At 36.8% G+C, this 16929-nt stretch overlaps 2 protein-coding genes and 1 pseudogene across 3 annotated transcripts; all 3 read left to right on the forward strand.

Annotated features, from left to right (window-relative positions):
• Positions 1-42: 42 nt before the first annotated feature.
• On the forward strand, positions 43-844 carry LOC108865410 (cytochrome P450 76C4-like). The gene is made up of 2 exons (XM_018650940.2): positions 43-123; positions 392-844. The coding sequence occupies exons 1-2, from the start codon at positions 43-45 to the stop codon at positions 842-844; spliced, it is 534 nt and encodes a 177-aa protein (XP_018506456.1).
• Positions 845-3551: 2707 nt separating this feature from the next.
• On the forward strand, positions 3552-6541 carry LOC108865435 (annotated as a pseudogene).
• Positions 6542-10802: 4261 nt separating this feature from the next.
• LOC103961490 (U-box domain-containing protein 6-like) lies at positions 10803-13009 on the forward strand. Of its 2 annotated transcripts, none has more exons than XM_048574680.1 (3): positions 10803-11087; positions 11275-11382; positions 12012-12384. In XM_048574680.1, exons 1-3 carry the CDS (start codon positions 10851-10853, stop codon positions 12123-12125), a joined length of 459 nt encoding a protein of 152 aa, XP_048430637.1. In that variant the 5' UTR covers positions 10803-10850; the 3' UTR covers positions 12126-12384. The 2 variants fall into 2 exon arrangements, with proteins under 2 accessions (XP_048430637.1, XP_048430636.1); XM_048574679.1 differs by adding an exon at positions 12808-13009 and having other exon boundaries at positions 10804-11382; positions 12012-12436.
• Positions 13010-16929: the final 3920 nt, after the last annotated feature.

The raw sequence follows: 16929 nt of genomic DNA on the forward strand, positions 1-16929 counted from the left end.
CGTGCAAAGCTGCGAATCGGCAACAAAAGAGTTGAACACAACATGTCCTACCCAAAGTTCATTGAGCATTTCATCAAGCAGTTGGAGGACAATGTCTCAATGGAAACTCTAAGCTTTAAAGTGGTAGCACTTAGGACTTCCACGGCGATTTGTCATAGTTAAGAGGGTCTAACCCACTCTGCCCCTTAGTGGATCCACCCTGATGGAGATCTTGTGAATATCTCTATGTGCTGATCATACTGTGTACAATGTCACGATTTTGATTTTGTTACATACAAATTAAGTGATCTTTAGGCTTGTCACTTGTCACATACTCGTTTTTCTTGTAGTGCTTCTTCAATATGTATGTTGGACAAATGACTTTCCACTTCTCTTTAATCGTTCATTACAGGGCTTATTTACTGCCGGAACAGATACAACATCCTCCGCATTGGAATGGGCAATGGCTGAGCTACTCCGCAACCTGGAAAAGCTGTCAAAAGCTCAAGCGGAGTTGAAGCAGGTCATCAGGAAAGGAAAACCGGTTGAGGAATCCGACGTTGCTCGACTTCCTTACTTACAAGCAATAATAAAAGAGACCTTCCGTTTGTACCCAGCAGCGCCTTTACTACTTCCCCGAAAAGCCGAAACAGACGTTGAAATCGGCGGGTACGTTGTACCAAAGGGTGCACAAGTGTTTGTCAATGCATGGGCCATAGGAAGAGATCCTGGAATTTGGGACAACCCGGACTCATTCGTGCCAGAGAGGTTTCTAGGATTGGAAATTGATGCAACCGGCCAGAACTTTGAGCTTATCCCGTTTGGTGTGGGAGGAGAATGTGTCCTGGCTGGCCATTGGCAATGAGAATGGTGAACTTGATGTTGGGTTCGCTTATTAACTGCTTCGATAAATGGAAGCTTGAAGATGGAGTTACACCAGAGATCATGAACATGGATTAAAAGTTTGGCCTCAGTTTACAGAAAGTTCAACCTCTCAGAGTTGTTCCCATGTTATAGAAATATAGAAGAACCCAGCTTCATATCTACTTTCATGTTTCTACCATATAATTTTTTAGGGGTGAACTACCAATTTAGTCCATAATTTATCACATGAGTGAAAATTAGGTCTTTAAACTAATTTTTCTGAAAAATTAGTCCTTGAATTATAAAAATCTGCCAACTACATCCCTCATATTAGATTCGAAGTTACTATATTCAAATTTCCGTCAATTTAAGTCCTGTTACTTGCATGTGATACACATTGAAGGTAGATTAGTAATTTTACATAAAGAAATAGTGTATGAGTTAACTTTGGGAGGTAAATTAGATATTAGATTTGCAACCTATATGAAATGTTAATGGCTTATAGGCGAGAAAATGACGGTATTACCCTCTAAAGTGTGTCAATAAGTGACTTAAATTGGCGAAAAAATGGATAAATTAGCTTTGAATACAATATTAGGGATGAAATTAGCAATTTTGAATGAATTTAGGGACTTATTTTATCGAAAAAATAATTCAGGGACCTAATTTTTACTAAGGTGATAGTTCAGGGACTAAATCGACACTTCACCCTAATTTTTACTCTTAATAAGAATCATGCTTGTAGAGACATGGATTTAGTTAAATTGGTTACATAAATTTAGAATAGACATCTTGGTATTTTGTGATTCAACTGTTCATCTTTTAGGTATTTCTCAAAGATAATCTCTACAAAAAAAATCAGCAAAATCCGATAATTTGATCGTTTAGATTAAATAATAGTCATATTAGTGTTTCCTTGGAAAATAGTATTCATCTATTTTCTTCATTACAATTGGATGTTTTAATGGTTTTAGATTTGTCTAATTTTTTGCAAAGATGATCTGTGAATAATGTACTTAGACATAGACAATTTGAATTGTTGAAAAAAATTCGTTTCTGATCCCTCAACAAAAAGGAAATATACATACATACATAACATACATACATACATACATACATACATTAGGGGTGCAACTTGGGTTGGGTCAACCCAAACCCGTCCATGTCCAACCCGACTTTAAACCCAAACAAGCGAGTTTTTTTTAGTTATAACCTGCCCGAACCCAACCCAATTTCAACCTGTTCATTGATTGGGTTGAGTTGGGTTGATCATTTGCCCAAACCAACTCAACCCAACCTAACCTGATTAACCAAACCCAATTGGGTTGAGTTGTGCAACATGCTTCTCAATGACCTTTGCACCTTCATGGAGGATTCACTAGTGACTTTTGATGGATTATGATAGAAAAGTGCATAAGTTGCAAAAAGCAATTGTTTTTCTGGCAGCCACACTTTGATTTTTGCTCGAAGGAGGCTTGTAATCTATGTCCAGTTGGGTACTAGCTTTGTTTTTCTGCAGGAGCTTCAAGGGACAAGACTTGAGTTGGGTACTAGCTTTGGACAATGAAGTCTTTTTTTTTTTTTTTTTTTTTTTTTTTTTAGGGTACTAGCTTTGGTATTTCTTGTATTTTAATTCAAACTTTGCATGAACCCGATTAAAACTTGAAAAAGTTAGGCAACCCGAACCCAACCTAAGTAAACTCAAATCCAATTAAATCCGAGCCCAAATGAATCCGATTAAAACCCAACCCAAACCCAATCCCGAATTGTAAAAGTTAAGTTAGGATTGGACTGACCTTCCAACCCGCCTAACCCACCCGAGTTGCACCCCTAATATATATTGTAATTTTTTGTGGGATTATATAAAGAATATGGGGAGGAAGTGGGAGCAAATGCATGCTTGTGTGCTTCAACATTGATATTTTGTAATTGTTTTTGTATGTATGTGCTCAGACACCGGTACTTGTATACACCCTTGTTGTCTAGGACAAGGCGCACCGAATGCAGGCCCTCCATATTGAAGAATTACTGTAGCCATAGAATTCCAACCGGAGTTTAAAGCCTAGTGAACAAAAGCGATTCCTACAGGTAAGTTGACTGGCAGCTCAACAACTCCTTTAATTTGTTGACTGAAGCCTTACCTTCCCTTCTATTTCTAGTTTCTACTTAATGAGAGACTGGACATTCAGGTTTTCAACAAAAAAAGACAAAGTAAAAAGTTTGGTGATGGATGTTCACAGTAATTTAAAGGAAGGTTTAACGAAACAATTCGGGTACATTATTTTTAATGAAAAATTACATTTATATCTTTCTCTGATACTATTTACTATACTTTAAAAAGTGTTTTTCATTAAAAGGGAAGTTTTTTTATGAACTTTACGTTAGTTTTCCTTAATTTAAATGATCTCTTTATAAAGAAAAACAAAAATTTATCTCTTTGTCCACATTTATGACTTTTAAATGTTTTTAAAATAATGAAGAGGTCAAATTTTCATATCACGTAATTTGCTTGATGTGGTTATGAAAGAACCACGTCTCACCAGTTTGTAAATCATGTGATATGTCACTAATAATAAAAAATAAATACATTAATTAACACTTAAATAATAATTAAATCATTAATAATCACATTATATATTGTTTATTAAATAATTTAAAGTGATGATCACCCTTACATTAACTGCATAATAATAGTTAACATGTTTGACTTCTTAAACTATATCTTGAAGGAAATGGAAGGGGATCATTTCCAGATTCCTTCCTCCTAATCCACCAAGTTTGGCGATCCGGACTATTGAAATTTGATCCAACGGTTACAAATATGGGCATACTTTAAAAGTTATAATAACTTGAACCGTTGAATCAGATTTTAATGGTCCCGATCCTAGAACTTGATGAATTAGGAGGAAGAGATCTGAAGAGAATCCCGAAATATACCAAGCAGATTTTGCGTGGGACAATCACATGAGTGCATGTATAACTAGCGCAAATCGGGGGGACACTGCTAGGTTTATATGCACACACATCTATATTTATTTCTATTTTTTTTTTTGTCAATAATCGTAACAGATTAAGATCAAGGGTTAGGAGAAGAAAGAGAGAGTAAGATCAAATGGACTTTTTGAGTTGCATGGTATTGTTCCTCGTAGTCATCTGGATCTCGGTTCATGCTATCTATTACTCGTTTGCAGGAAGAAGATATAGTCTCACTAGGCTTCCACCAGGACCAAACCCACTTCCCTATCATTGGCAATCTTTTGGAGCTTGGTAGCAAACCCCACATCTCTCTCACTAACCTTTCACAACGCCATGGCCCCATTTTGTCTTTACGACTTGGACATGTTACGACGGTTGTAGTTTCTTCATCAATCGTAGCTAAAGAAGTCCTCCGGACCCGTGATCAGTTCTTTTGCAACCGAACCATCCCAGATGCCATCCAGGCCTGTGACCATGCTAAGTACGGCATGCCCTGGATACCGGTTTCAGCGGCATGGAGAAACCTTCGAAAAATATGCAACTCGCATTTGTTTGCCACCAAAGTTCTCGACGCCAATCAAGCCAACCGTCACCTAAAAGTTCAAGAGCTCATATCCGAGGTCAACTAAAGCGTTTTAAAAGGTGAAGCCGGTTGATATAGGAAGTGCTGCTTTCAAAACTACGCTCAACTTGATGTCGCGTACCGTATTCTCTGTGGATTTGGCGGACCCGAATAGTGAGACGGCTAGAGAGTATAAGGAGTTGGTGTGGGGTATTATGGAAGAGATTGGGAAGCCAAACTTGGCTGACTATTTTCCTGTACTTAAGAAGATCGATCCCATGGGAATACGGCGTCGTCTAGCCAATCACTTCCAGAAGATGATCGCCCTCTTTGACCTGCATGATCACTCAAAGGTTGAAGTCAAGAAAATCACATGATTATGTCACAACTAAAGATATGTTGGATACACTTATAAACTTCTGTGAAGAGAAAAGCGAGGACTTGAACATGGCTGAAACTAAGCATTTGTTTCTGGTTAGTTCCTACTATATATTGTTCTTGATTTGATGAATTAAAAAGTAACTAGGTTTTCTTCGATCATTTAATTTTTGTTGTTGCTGGTCTTTTACTTGTTTGTTGATTATGAGTAGTGTCGCTATATGTACCTTCTAAACTGGCCATCATGTACATCACTTGAGGTGTACATAAACAATTGACGCTTCACGAAGGCTATCCATTGTTGCCTACAATTCTTGAGGGGGTGAAGAACTATACTTGCGTTTTGTTGGGGCCTTTTGTATTCAAGGAAGAATTATTGAGAGCATTAAAATTTAGTGAATGAATTATACCTTATAATATTATAATAATTATATAACAAGTAGATCTTTATATAGGATAACACCGTTCTCGAGCGCGGGACTTTAATTTTTTCACAGTTGTGCCCTCGTTGACTTTTGCGTATCCAGATTTGTAAAGATCCATGTCAAAGATAATCTAATAAAAAGGAGGAAGGTGGGTTTTGGTGGGGTGGTGTGGGGGACGGTGGTGGATCATTATATTAGCTTCATTTAATTTTTTTATGGAATATAATTATGATTAAAATTGCTTTCATGTCCCGTTTGTTTCAAGATTAGATCTTTATGAATACACCTACGGTAACCTTTGTGGGAATGAAGTCTTGACAAATGTAGTCCTTTTGCTATAGCGTCTTATCAAATTTTTAAAATTTTCCTTTCTTTTAGTTAATACAATAAGAATGATATTTTTTTTGTAATGATATATTTATACTATGAGAAATGAGAATAAATTAGTAATGAATTCGTTATTTCTGATATTTAAACTTAAGACCTCTTACTTATAAGTGAAGAGAACGCCACTACTAATTAGTGGCGAATAAAAATAATAGTTTGTAATCAGTTTTTCTTCTATTCTCGTCATTTTGATATATTAAAATTTTAGACTACTTAGCCATTTGGTCTTAAATAGGATCTGTTTAGTGCAGCCACGGACACAACTTCAGGCACATTGGAATGGGCAATGGCTGAGCTGCTCCGCAACCCGGAAAAACTATCACAAGTACAAGCAGAGCTGAAGCAAATCATCGGCAAAGGAAAGCCAGTTGAGGAGTCACACATTGCTCGACTCCCTTACTTACAAGCCATAATCAAAGAAACCTTCAGATTGCACCCAGTCGTTCCATTTTTACTTCCCCGAAAAGCCGAAGTAGATGTTGAAATCTGCGGGTATATTGTACCAAAAGGTGCACAGGTATTGATCAATGCATGGGCCATAGGGAGAGACGCCAACATTTGGGACGATCCAAACTCGTTTATGCCGGAGAGGTTTTTGGATTCGAAATTGATGTTTTAGGAGGAAACTTTGAGCTTATTCCGTTTGGTGGTGGGAGGAGAATATGTCCTGGATTGCCATTGGCAATGAGAATGTTGAATTTGATGTTGGGCTCACTTATTAACTCGTTTGACGATTGGAAGCTTGAAGATGGAGTTGTACCAGAGACCTTGAACATGGAAGAGAAGTTTGGCATCACCTTAGCGAAAGCTCAGCCTCTCATAGCTGTGCCCGTGCTACACAAAAACCTAGCATGATTTCTACTTTTCTACAATATTGTTTTAGAAACATAAATTAAAATAAGGTGAAGTGTCAATTTAGTTTTTGAATTATCACCTCGGTGAAAATTAAGTCCATGAATTATTTTTTCGGTAAAATAAGTTCTTAAATTCATTAAGAATTGCTAACTTCATCCCTACTATTATATGCAAAGTTACACCGTCATTTTCTTGCTATAAGTCCTTAACATTTCATATAGGTTGTGAATCTAACGTCTAATATTTTAACGTTGGATTAATCATGACCCTTGATCCAAACTCGTATTGGTCAATGCATAGGCCATAGGGAGAGATCCCAACATTTGGGACGATCCAAACTCGTTCATGCCGGAGAGGTTTTTGGATTAGAAATTGATTTTTTAGGAGGAAACTTTGAGCTTATTCCGTTTGGTGGTGGGAGGAGAATATGTCCTGGATTACCATTGGCAATGAGAATGTTGAATTTGATGTTGGGCTCGCTTATTAACTCGTTTGACCATTGGAAGGTTGAAGATAGAGTAGTACCAGAGACCTTGAACATGGAAGAGAAGTTTGGCATCACCTTAGCGAAAGCTCAACCTCTTATACCTGTGCCCATGCTATACAAAAACCTAGCATGATTTCTACATTTATACAATATTGTTTTTGAAACATAAATTAATGGGTAAAGTACAAAAAACTATCTTAACTATTGGTGTCACGACACTTTCATACCTCATTTTTTAAATTGACAATGTCATACCTCATCTTACAAATTTGTGCCAATGTCAGACCTCCGTCAGTTTTTCAGTTAATTTCTCTGTTAAATGCTGACGTGGCTCGACACGTGTCCCACTCATTAATCCAACTGGATTAAAAAATAATTAAATATTCAAAAATTAAAAAATATATATATTAAATCTCTCTCTCCCACCCTTTCTTGCCTCTCTCTCTTCTCTTCATCCCATAAGACCCAAACCCTTCCCACCCAACCCCCCGGGACCCCTTCCCACCCGTCTTCCACCATCCTTTCTCTCCCCTCTCTCTCGCATCTCCCTCTCATCTCCACCGTAGTCTCCTTCCTCCCCAGTTCTCTCTCTCGCTGTGCCCAGAACCTCCCAAACCCACCTGGGTTTTTTCATCCGCCAAACTCTTATCCATTAACCCGTCCCCCAAACTCTTGCTTATTGACCCGTGTCCCCCCCCTCCCCCACTACCCCTATAGACTCAGACTTCGTCGCAAATCAGACCGGTTCCCAGTCCGAGTTCTGGTCGACACCATTGATTTGGGCGTCCAGGTGCAGATCAAGAGTGGCAGAGTGAGGGAGGTGGAGTAGTCGAGGAAGATGATGTCGTGGAACAGTGTCGTTGCGATCTCCAGATCGAGGGTGGCAGAGCGAGGGAGGCGGAGTAGTCGAGCAATATTGGGTTCTTCGTTTTGGGGTTTTCGAATTGCAGCAACAATTGCTGCAATGGGAAAGTGGGTTTTGTTCCTCTGGGGTCTGGGTCTTCTGGGATGCAGAGAAGAGAGAAAGGCGAGAAAGGGGGGAAAGAGAGAGAAAGGAGAGAGGGTGGTGGAGGACGGGTGGGAAGGGGTTTTGGGTTGCAGAGAATAGAGAGAGGCGAGAAAGGGGGAGAGAGAGGAGAGAGTGAGAGAGATTTAATATATATATATATATATATTTTTTTTTTAATTCTTGAATATTTAATTATTAAAAATATTTTTTATTATTTTTAATCCAATTGGATTAGTGAGTGGGACACGTGTCGGGCCACGTCAGCATTTAACAGAGAAATTAACAGAAAAACTGACGGAGGTCTAACATTGGCACAAATTTGTAAGATGAGGTATGACATTGTCAATTTTAAAATATGAGGTATGAAAGTGTCGTGACACCAATAGTTGATGTACTTTTTTGTACTTTACCCTAAATTAATATAGGGTGAAGTGTCGATTTAGTTTCTAAATTATCACTTCAATGAAAATTAGATCCATGAATTATTTTTTGCTGTAAAATAAGTCCTTAAATTCATTAAAAATTGCTAATATCATCCATACTATTATATTCAAAGCTATTTTATCCAATTTTTCGACAACTTAAGTCACTTAACACACTTTATGATGTAATACCGTCATTTTCTTGCTATAAGCCCTTAACATTTCATATAGGTTGTGAATCTAACGTCTAATTTACTCTCCAAAGTTAACTCCATATACACTATTTCTTTATGTAAAATTACCAATCTACCCTCCAATATGTATCACATTCAAGTAACTTGACTTAAATTGACAGAAAGTTGAATATCGTAGCATCGAAGTTAATATTAGAGATGTAAATGGCAAATTTTTATATTTCAATAACTGATTTTTCTGAAATAAAAGTCTAGGGACCTAAATTTCATTCAGGTAATAATTCCGGGACTAAATTAGCAGTTCATCCATTAATATATAGTCTTCACTCGGTTGGAGGAGAACTGTAAATCAAATCTCATTTGTGGTCAGGGGGAGGCTGAAATGCCTCAATGAGTCTTCCCAGCCCCCGAAAAGAATGGATAACCGTAATTTGCCACCAGTTGTCCCTCCTTTAAAAACAGAAAAACGAGTCCTTGATTTGTTGTATGAGAGTGGGCCTATAGGAGAACCATACGTAGATATGGCAAAAATGACTGTTGTGAACTTTAATAAATTAAAGACCCTGAGTGTCTTAGTGATAGTGTTTGAAAGATCAAAACAAAAATGCAAAAGAATTAAAAAAAAAAAATTGTTGGACTCTTTTTTCCGTTTTACTAATGATATAATCTAGACTAAACAAACTAAAGGAAGAGTCAAGCAATATGTTTTAAGAAAATATTGCTTGACATGAGCCAGAGTTTTTTCATTTCGGGCATTTAATGCTATGAAATTATGCAGCAGTTGATTACTTAATTGATCATAAATAATTTATGTAAAGAGAGATGATCTCTCTAGCTGACGTCTTTTTTTCCATTCCAAGGAGTTACAAGAATCAACATGCATGTATGTATAATATATGGGAATTGTTATAATTAGCCCTCTAATTTGTATGTCTCAATTATTTTGAACAGTCCATCCCAAGAGCATTGCTCCAAGTACATCTACAGCAAACTTAAGCCACTGCTCGCAGTTAGAGAGACGATGAGAGAGCACACTCGGTGGATTTCGTAAATTCCACAAACGATCAATTTAACATTTCATTTACAGCCACTGCATTTCATTTATGTAAAAGATCTAGCTGACGTCTTTTTTTCCATTCCAAGGAGTTACAAGAATCAACATGCATGTATGTATAATATATTGCATGCCTCAATTCTTTTAAACAGTCACTCCCAAAACATTGCTCCAAGTACCTCAACAGCAAGCTTAAGCCACTCCTCGCAGTTAGAGAGCCGATTAGAGCCGTTTTCAATCGCAAAAATAAAACTCCAACCTTGCTAGTTATTGATATGTAACCCCTGTTAGTCGCATCTGACATAATTTCTATCGTTTGAGAGTGAAGAGACGATAAGTGCTAATGAGAATGATGGAAGAGAAAAGTTTTGCTTTGCAAATTTTGAGAGCACACTCGGTGGGTTTTGTAAATTCCACAAACGATTAATGTAACATTTCATTTACAGACACTGCATTTCTTGATGATGCCAAAACTAAAGTACAGAACCAACTGATGCTCATTCCTCTATCATAACACAAAGAATCCTACTCACTCCCAAGGTTTACGGAATTGGACAGCCAAATAACACTTGCCATTTTTGTATCTATGTATATTTACCAATTTCTAAAACATTAAAAATTACCTTAATGTTTCACATTAACAAAACTAGCAAAATATATAACCATTTCTCAAGAATAGCATTCTTTTTGCACAATTTTTTGTTATTCGTGAAAAGAGTGGTTAAAACCGTGTTACTTTTGTCAAAAAATGAATGAAACCAAACGTGGCACGTTTTTTCCCAAAGTTCTTCCGGACGATGTCATAAGCCACGCTGATTCGAACAATTCAAGGGGGTCATCTTTAGAGTTGGTTTCACTATCATCATCAGCAACACTACTCTCCACTTCTTCCTTGTTATTATAAACTTTAGGAGTTCCCAGGTGAAGTGAAAAGCTCAACGTACACATTGAAGAAGGGATTATGATGCATATACCTACCAAACGAGCCAGCAGAGGCAAGCAGCCACACTCATGTCTGTTAGAGTTTTGAGACTCGTAGTGTCCCACATCGGGGAACTTTTAGTTCCCATTGCCATTTATATAGGTCTAGTCCGTTGTTCTAGTAATTAGAACTTGAACCATTTGGAAATGGATTGAAGACTTGGGCATTATATTTGATTAAAGACTAGAATTGTATGTTTGCACATTATTTTTGAAGTTGTCACTTTTGATAACTGCCACCATGGGTCCTCTGAATATCACCTTTTGATTTTATCTTATGGTTTATCATCGTAGATCATTGGTTGACTGTTTTTGTTTTCTTCTGCAGTTGCACAGAGAGTTGTGCAAGGCACTCTCTGCAATTTATTGCAAAATAATGTCAATATTTCCTTCTTTGGAAGCAGCGCGACCTAGGAGCAAGTCTGGTATCCAAGCTTTATGTTCATTACATGTAGCACCTGAAAAATCTAAGAATGTTCTTCAGCATTGCGTAGAATGTAGTAAACTTTACTTGGTAGGTATTCCCTCAATATTGCAATTGTAGTTTATGCAGTTATTGCCACTCCAACATGTCGACTAAACAACCCTTCTACTATAGATGAATAGATTTCTCTTTTGGTATTTAAATTTGTTTCATTCGTGGTGAGATTGTGTGTAAATTGTGTTCTTTGTATAATGGTCATATTGTTTTTATCATTCAGGCTATTACTGGGGATTCTGTGCCCTCAAAATTTGAAAAGGCAAGATGTGCTCTCATGGATAGTCTTAGGCGTGTTGAAGACATTGTTCCACAATCTATTGGTTGTCAGGTAATCATCCTTTAAGGCCCTTTTGCAGTATCTTTTCCTGGTTGGTGCAAATTGCATTCCTTGGTCATGATGTTTTGTGTACATCACTTAGGTGTGTTCTTTTCAGATTGAAGACATTGTTAGTGAACTTGAGTCATGGGTGTAGAGAATGATGCATTGGCTTTGAACTCTTATTCCTTGGACTAGTATTCTTCATAACATCCTTCACCAGACACAATTAGATTTCTTTCTTTTCATGTAATCTTCTGTTGGCTGAATATAGTTATAGATTCATGTAGTAGCTTGAATGCTTCTTTTATTGCGTTGAGCGTAGCAACTGGCTTGAAGGATTAAGTCAGGGTTAAGCAGTATCTGCTTAGATTTCTTCGTGGAAGAGCGGACAATTGTAGATTTGTCCCTGCAGTAATGGGTGCTTGGACATTTTGTTGAGATCAGGGAGATATTGGATTACTTATAATGATCTGTGTTAGATGTTGATTCTTCATTTCTCACTTGGAATGTGTTGAATGGTCTGCGTCTTGTGTGCCACATTTCTGAGTAACATGTCACAATTTTGGGTTCTCTTTTATGCTTCTCTAAACCTTGGAAACTTAAGAATAATTTCTATTTCGTTGATTTTTCTTTTCCAGAAACAAGGAAACGATGTTAGCATCAGGGGTAATTTCGTTGCTGGAGGAAATGATCTCCAATCCCAGTTCTCAAGGACCTGCGGCAGCCCTGTATCTGAATCTCTCCTGCCTTGAAGAAGCCAAGCCTATTATTGGAACAAGCCCGGCTGTCTCTTTCTTAACCCAGCTCCTTCGAGCCGATGTTGAAACCCAATGCAAGCTTGATGCCCTCCACACCCTGTACAATCTATCGGGTGTCCAGTCAAATATACCGAAACTTATTTCAGCTGGTATTAGCAGTGGTCTCCAATCCCTTCTTGCGGACTCTGGTGACCAAATGTGGACAGAAAAATGTATAGCTGTTTTGATAAACTTGGGATCAAGTAGTTCTGCCGGAGATGAAATGATGTCGAATTTAAGTCTTATCAGTGCACTAGCAACAATTTTGGAGGCTGAACAACCCATTGAGCAGGAGCAAGCTGTCTCATGTCTCTATATGTTGTGTAACGGGAGCGAGAAATGCAGTCAGATGGTCCTCAAGGAAGGGGTGATTCCGGCATTGGTGTCTATTTCCGTCAACGGCACATCAAGAGGAAAAGAGAAGGCTCAGAAGCTGTTAATGCTGTTCCGTGAGCAGAGACAAAGAGATCAAGCACCTCCTGAGCCGGAGGTGCATCTGTCGGTCGAAAATAGCGACAAGCCCATGTGTGTTCCGGAACCATAGCCGCTATGCAAATCCTTCTCAAGAAGAAAGATGAGCAAACCTTTTAGGTTTTTATGGAAGAGCAAAAGCTATTCTGTTTACCAGTATTAACTCCCACGGTGGTGTGAATTTCAGTGTTGTATCATCGTTTTATTCTTTTTGTTCTTTTACTTTTGAAAGAGCGGAATGTACAGGCCCCCTTGTAATTTATGGATTTTGGTTTCGGATTTACCTTTGAGGTAGGGAATACATACATACATACATACATACATATATATATATATATGTCTTATGAATATGATTAATTCAAGTGGTTAATTCCTACGTATCTTTATTAATTTTTTTTATTAATTTTTTTAACTCATTCGTTCTGATCGTCAGAGATTAAGAGAGTGTGTGAGAGAGTGTGAATAATACCATTCTTTTTTCTTGCACGCTATAAAGCAAGACTGCTCACTAATTGACCTGAGAATTTGGCCTTGTACCGGTTAAATAACAATTAAGAAAGTTGAGATTTCAATTCAAGATTAATTGGTTATAAGTAGGGGTGGTTCGGTATGGGATACCATACCGAAACTAGTATCCCGAATCCCAAACCGAAAATTTTCGGGACGGGAATTTGAAGACCAATCCCAAACCAAATTTTCGGGAATCCCGAAATATTTTCGGGATTTTGGGACAAATCGGGAATCCCAAATTGAAATATGAAATTATGAATTGTTCTTCAAATATATAATTCAAGAACACATTCATGAACTAGGAATTTCATTTCATTCACACTACCATTTAATTGAACACTGACATGCTTGACTATTTTTATCATAGTCAAAATTCAAATTAATTAAACCCTTTTTGCAATCTGTTGAGAGACAAAAGAATCAAGCATTCTGAAATCATCAGCCCTAGTAGCAGCAATTAATATCCACATGAATATCAAACAGAATATGAAAAATATGCAAGGTGTAGGGCATTCCAGGTTGCCGAGTAAAAATTAGAAACTACTAGCATGAATTATAAAAGAATAATATATTATGTATAAATATATATATATATATATTAATAATTAATATTATATATTTTCGGTTTGGTATGGGATTCCCGAAATATCGAGAAGCCAATCCCGAATCCCATACCGAAATTTTGGGATTGGTTTGGGATAGCATCCCGAAAATTTCGGGAATTTTGGTTTGGGAAATTTTTGGTTTGGGATCGGGATTTTTTCGGTTCGGTTCGGGATTTTCGGAAATTTTTTTCACCCCTAGTTATAAGGAAACAACATTATCTTTATAAGCACATATAAAATCACTTAGTTTTTTAATGTAAGAAAACACTCTAACATTTTCACACGCGGATTGACGTGATCGGAAACACGTATTTTTGGTATGTACTTTTAAACTATTTATATTGTTTTTGAAAATATCTAAAAAAAAGTTAAAAGTTTAATATGTGAAAGAAAAGTCAAAGTTTTACACGATGTCGGACAAAACTCCACCGTCCGTATGACAAACGGGCCATCATTTCGGACATGGTAGAAGGCAAGTACAAAGATATAGCATCCACTTGTTCAATAACGTATGCAAATTGATCACCTTCGCTTCTTAGATCTGTCGGAACCTGTCCATATCTCCATCTTACAAGAAAGGAGACGCATCTTGTATTGTACTTTGATGTCCAATATGTACTGAAATAATAAAAAACATTAATATATATTTTTTATTTCTTTAATCAGATGTCTAAACTCTCATACATATCATGTGTCAGAATCTAATAGAAAACTCATAATAAAATGTGTCCTTAAAATGTGTCTACGTGACTGATAATCCTCGCACTTTACGCAAACACCCACAACGAGAGAAAGAGATGGATTTCCATTGTATTGGAATGTTGGGGTCCTAATAATGACATTGAATTGTAATGTGAGCAAAATTGAGGTGTCCTTAATTCTTCTCGTCTTATTTGTTTTCAACATGTGTTCTTTAAAGTTATAAAAATATGATTTCTTTTGGACCTAAACCAAAAACATTGAAGCCTTTATTTTCAAATTTTGGGCTCCAAATAGCTCTATTTTCATGGTAACTAAAAAGAGGTTGAAGTTCAAATTTTCTTTGTCTTTGTTAACACAAAAATATTTTGCTAATTTTACATGTTTTACTTATATAGTCTATGTATTAGCCTATTCTAACCTATTTTACTTGTATAGAGCCACCCAATTCTAATGAAAACTATAATTTAATATGTAATTAGTGCAAAATTCTTTAACAAAAATGAATTTGAAGTACTTGTTATGTTATTTTATATCTTTTTGTTTTGTTTGGATTATTATTTCAGATTGTAGAGTTTTATTTTCATGTTATTTATTAAATAATTTTATGTACGTATGTAAACATTATGTTACTTCATGGTAATTATTTTATAGTCCATGTTACATCTCAGATCGCCCTGGGGAGTGGATCCTATAAGCCTTATATGTATATTCCTATCTCTACCTAGCACGAGGCCTTTTGGGAGCTCACTGGCTTGGGGTTCCGTAGGAACTTCGTAGTTAAGCGAGTAGCGTGCGAGAGCAATCCTATAATGGGTGACCCACTAAGAAGTTCTCGTGTGAGTTCCCAGAAACAAAAACTGTGACGGTGTGGTAGGGGCTCAAAGCGGACAATATCGTGCTACGGTGAAGTCGAACCCAGGTTGTGGGGGGGGCTCGGGCCGGGATGTGACAGTCCACTCATGAAAAAAAATCTTGGCTCCACCCTTACTTGGTTAAGGCCAAAGGCAATGGCGTTTACTATCACAAATATATATTTTTAATTTTTTTTAATACTTGATAAATGTGTTTAAGTGTGAACTTTATAAGTTTGTTGTTTGAAAATAAAACTCAATATTTAACTCCAATAATGTAATTTCAAATACAAAGCAAGGCATATATTACAACCTAGTATGACATTAAAACAAATTATGCTCAGTAGCCTACAACCTAGGGTCCCTAACGTATGACACAGTTTTGTATCTTGGAATATGCTTCACAATGTTCCAACCTTCATACTTTGTGATTGATCTATCGTTGTTATGAAGATTAAACCACATTTTTGCTTGTAGCACATTTGAGCTTGTAGTTGCTGAAAAGAGAAGTGTGAAACAACATAATAAATTACATAATAACGTTGATTACAATTCAAATTTATCAAGGATAAAATGATATACCTTATTGGCTAGATTATTGCCACTTTGATAAATTACTTTCACTTTTTGTAAGGCCTTCTTGCCAAGATTTTAACTTTTATGTAGATGTTTGTACCTACTCGACAAAAATTACTCAGTATGAGGTGTGCATGAATCTTCTTCCACATTTATTGCTCTGTCATCTCATGTCTTGTGGCCGAGTCATGAGTAACATGCACCCTACTCTCAAGCAAAGCAACATCATTCGTGATCGACCAATTTGCCTTCTTAGTCATTTTTTTTGGGTAAAAAAGGATTTGAAAAGTAGAAAAAAAAATATTGGAGATTGTAGGAAAAATAAAATTGAGTTGTGGTGTGGGAAATGACGAAGATGGTTAGGTATTTATAGGAAAAAATTATTTTTCCATTTTTTTTATAAATTTTTTACCATTGGATTAATCATGACCCTTGATTTTCACATTTCGCAATCAATTGCACCTGTTTGTGCCAGTGGCACAGCGGTCAAAATTCAAAATTTTCTACCGCTGCAAAACCAACAGTTCAGAGCATCAGACCGTCGAATTTTCCAATGGCTGAAGCACCAGGAAAAAAAAGTCATTGGGCTCTCTGGTGCGCATGGGATCTGACATCGCCCATCACCGGCAAGCATAGGCCTAAAAAACGTTGGCTGGGCAGCCTAACGAAGCTCATAAATCGACCCTCAAAAAATGAACCGCTAGAGTAACTTTCTGGAGTTTTGATCAATTTGTTAGCCACCACTGACTGCACCTCTCTTATTTGCAATTGCTGTTTCTAGACTATTGTGCCACATGATCTCCATGTTCTTTATCTTTTGTCTACAATTATTTACTGGGGAACAGTAAGTATTTAAACTATTTCGTTTATATGCGTCCTTTTGTTAAATGGCTTCGTTTTCTAGATGACACACAATTTATCTCTATATAAAGAAGAACGTAAATTTTAATAAATCTTTCATACGGTAAAAAATGCTTCTCGCTTCTTATAACTTTTAAAAAGAAAAAAAAATTAATTAAATAAGTGCAAAGTAGTAAAATAATT

This window comes from the organism of the source record quoted next, unplaced genomic scaffold (assembly GCF_019419815.1).
Source record: "Pyrus x bretschneideri cultivar Hongxiangsu unplaced genomic scaffold, Pyrus_bretschneideri_v1 Contig74, whole genome shotgun sequence".
Taxonomy (NCBI): domain Eukaryota; kingdom Viridiplantae; phylum Streptophyta; class Magnoliopsida; order Rosales; family Rosaceae; genus Pyrus; species Pyrus x bretschneideri.

Coding starts and splice junctions, on each gene's coding strand:
- LOC108865410 (XM_018650940.2), top strand. CDS start 43: ATGTCCTACCCAAAGTTCATTGAGCATTTCATCAAGCAGTTGGAGGAC. Junction 124..391: donor AAACTCTAAGCTTTAAAGTG/GTAGCACTTAGG, acceptor CGTTCATTACAG/GGCTTATTTACTGCCGGAAC.
- LOC103961490 (XM_048574679.1), top strand. CDS start 11,249: ATGGTCATATTGTTTTTATCATTCAGGCTATTACTGGGGATTCTGTGC. Junction 11,383..12,011: donor CACAATCTATTGGTTGTCAG/GTAATCATCCTT, acceptor TTTCTTTTCCAG/AAACAAGGAAACGATGTTAG.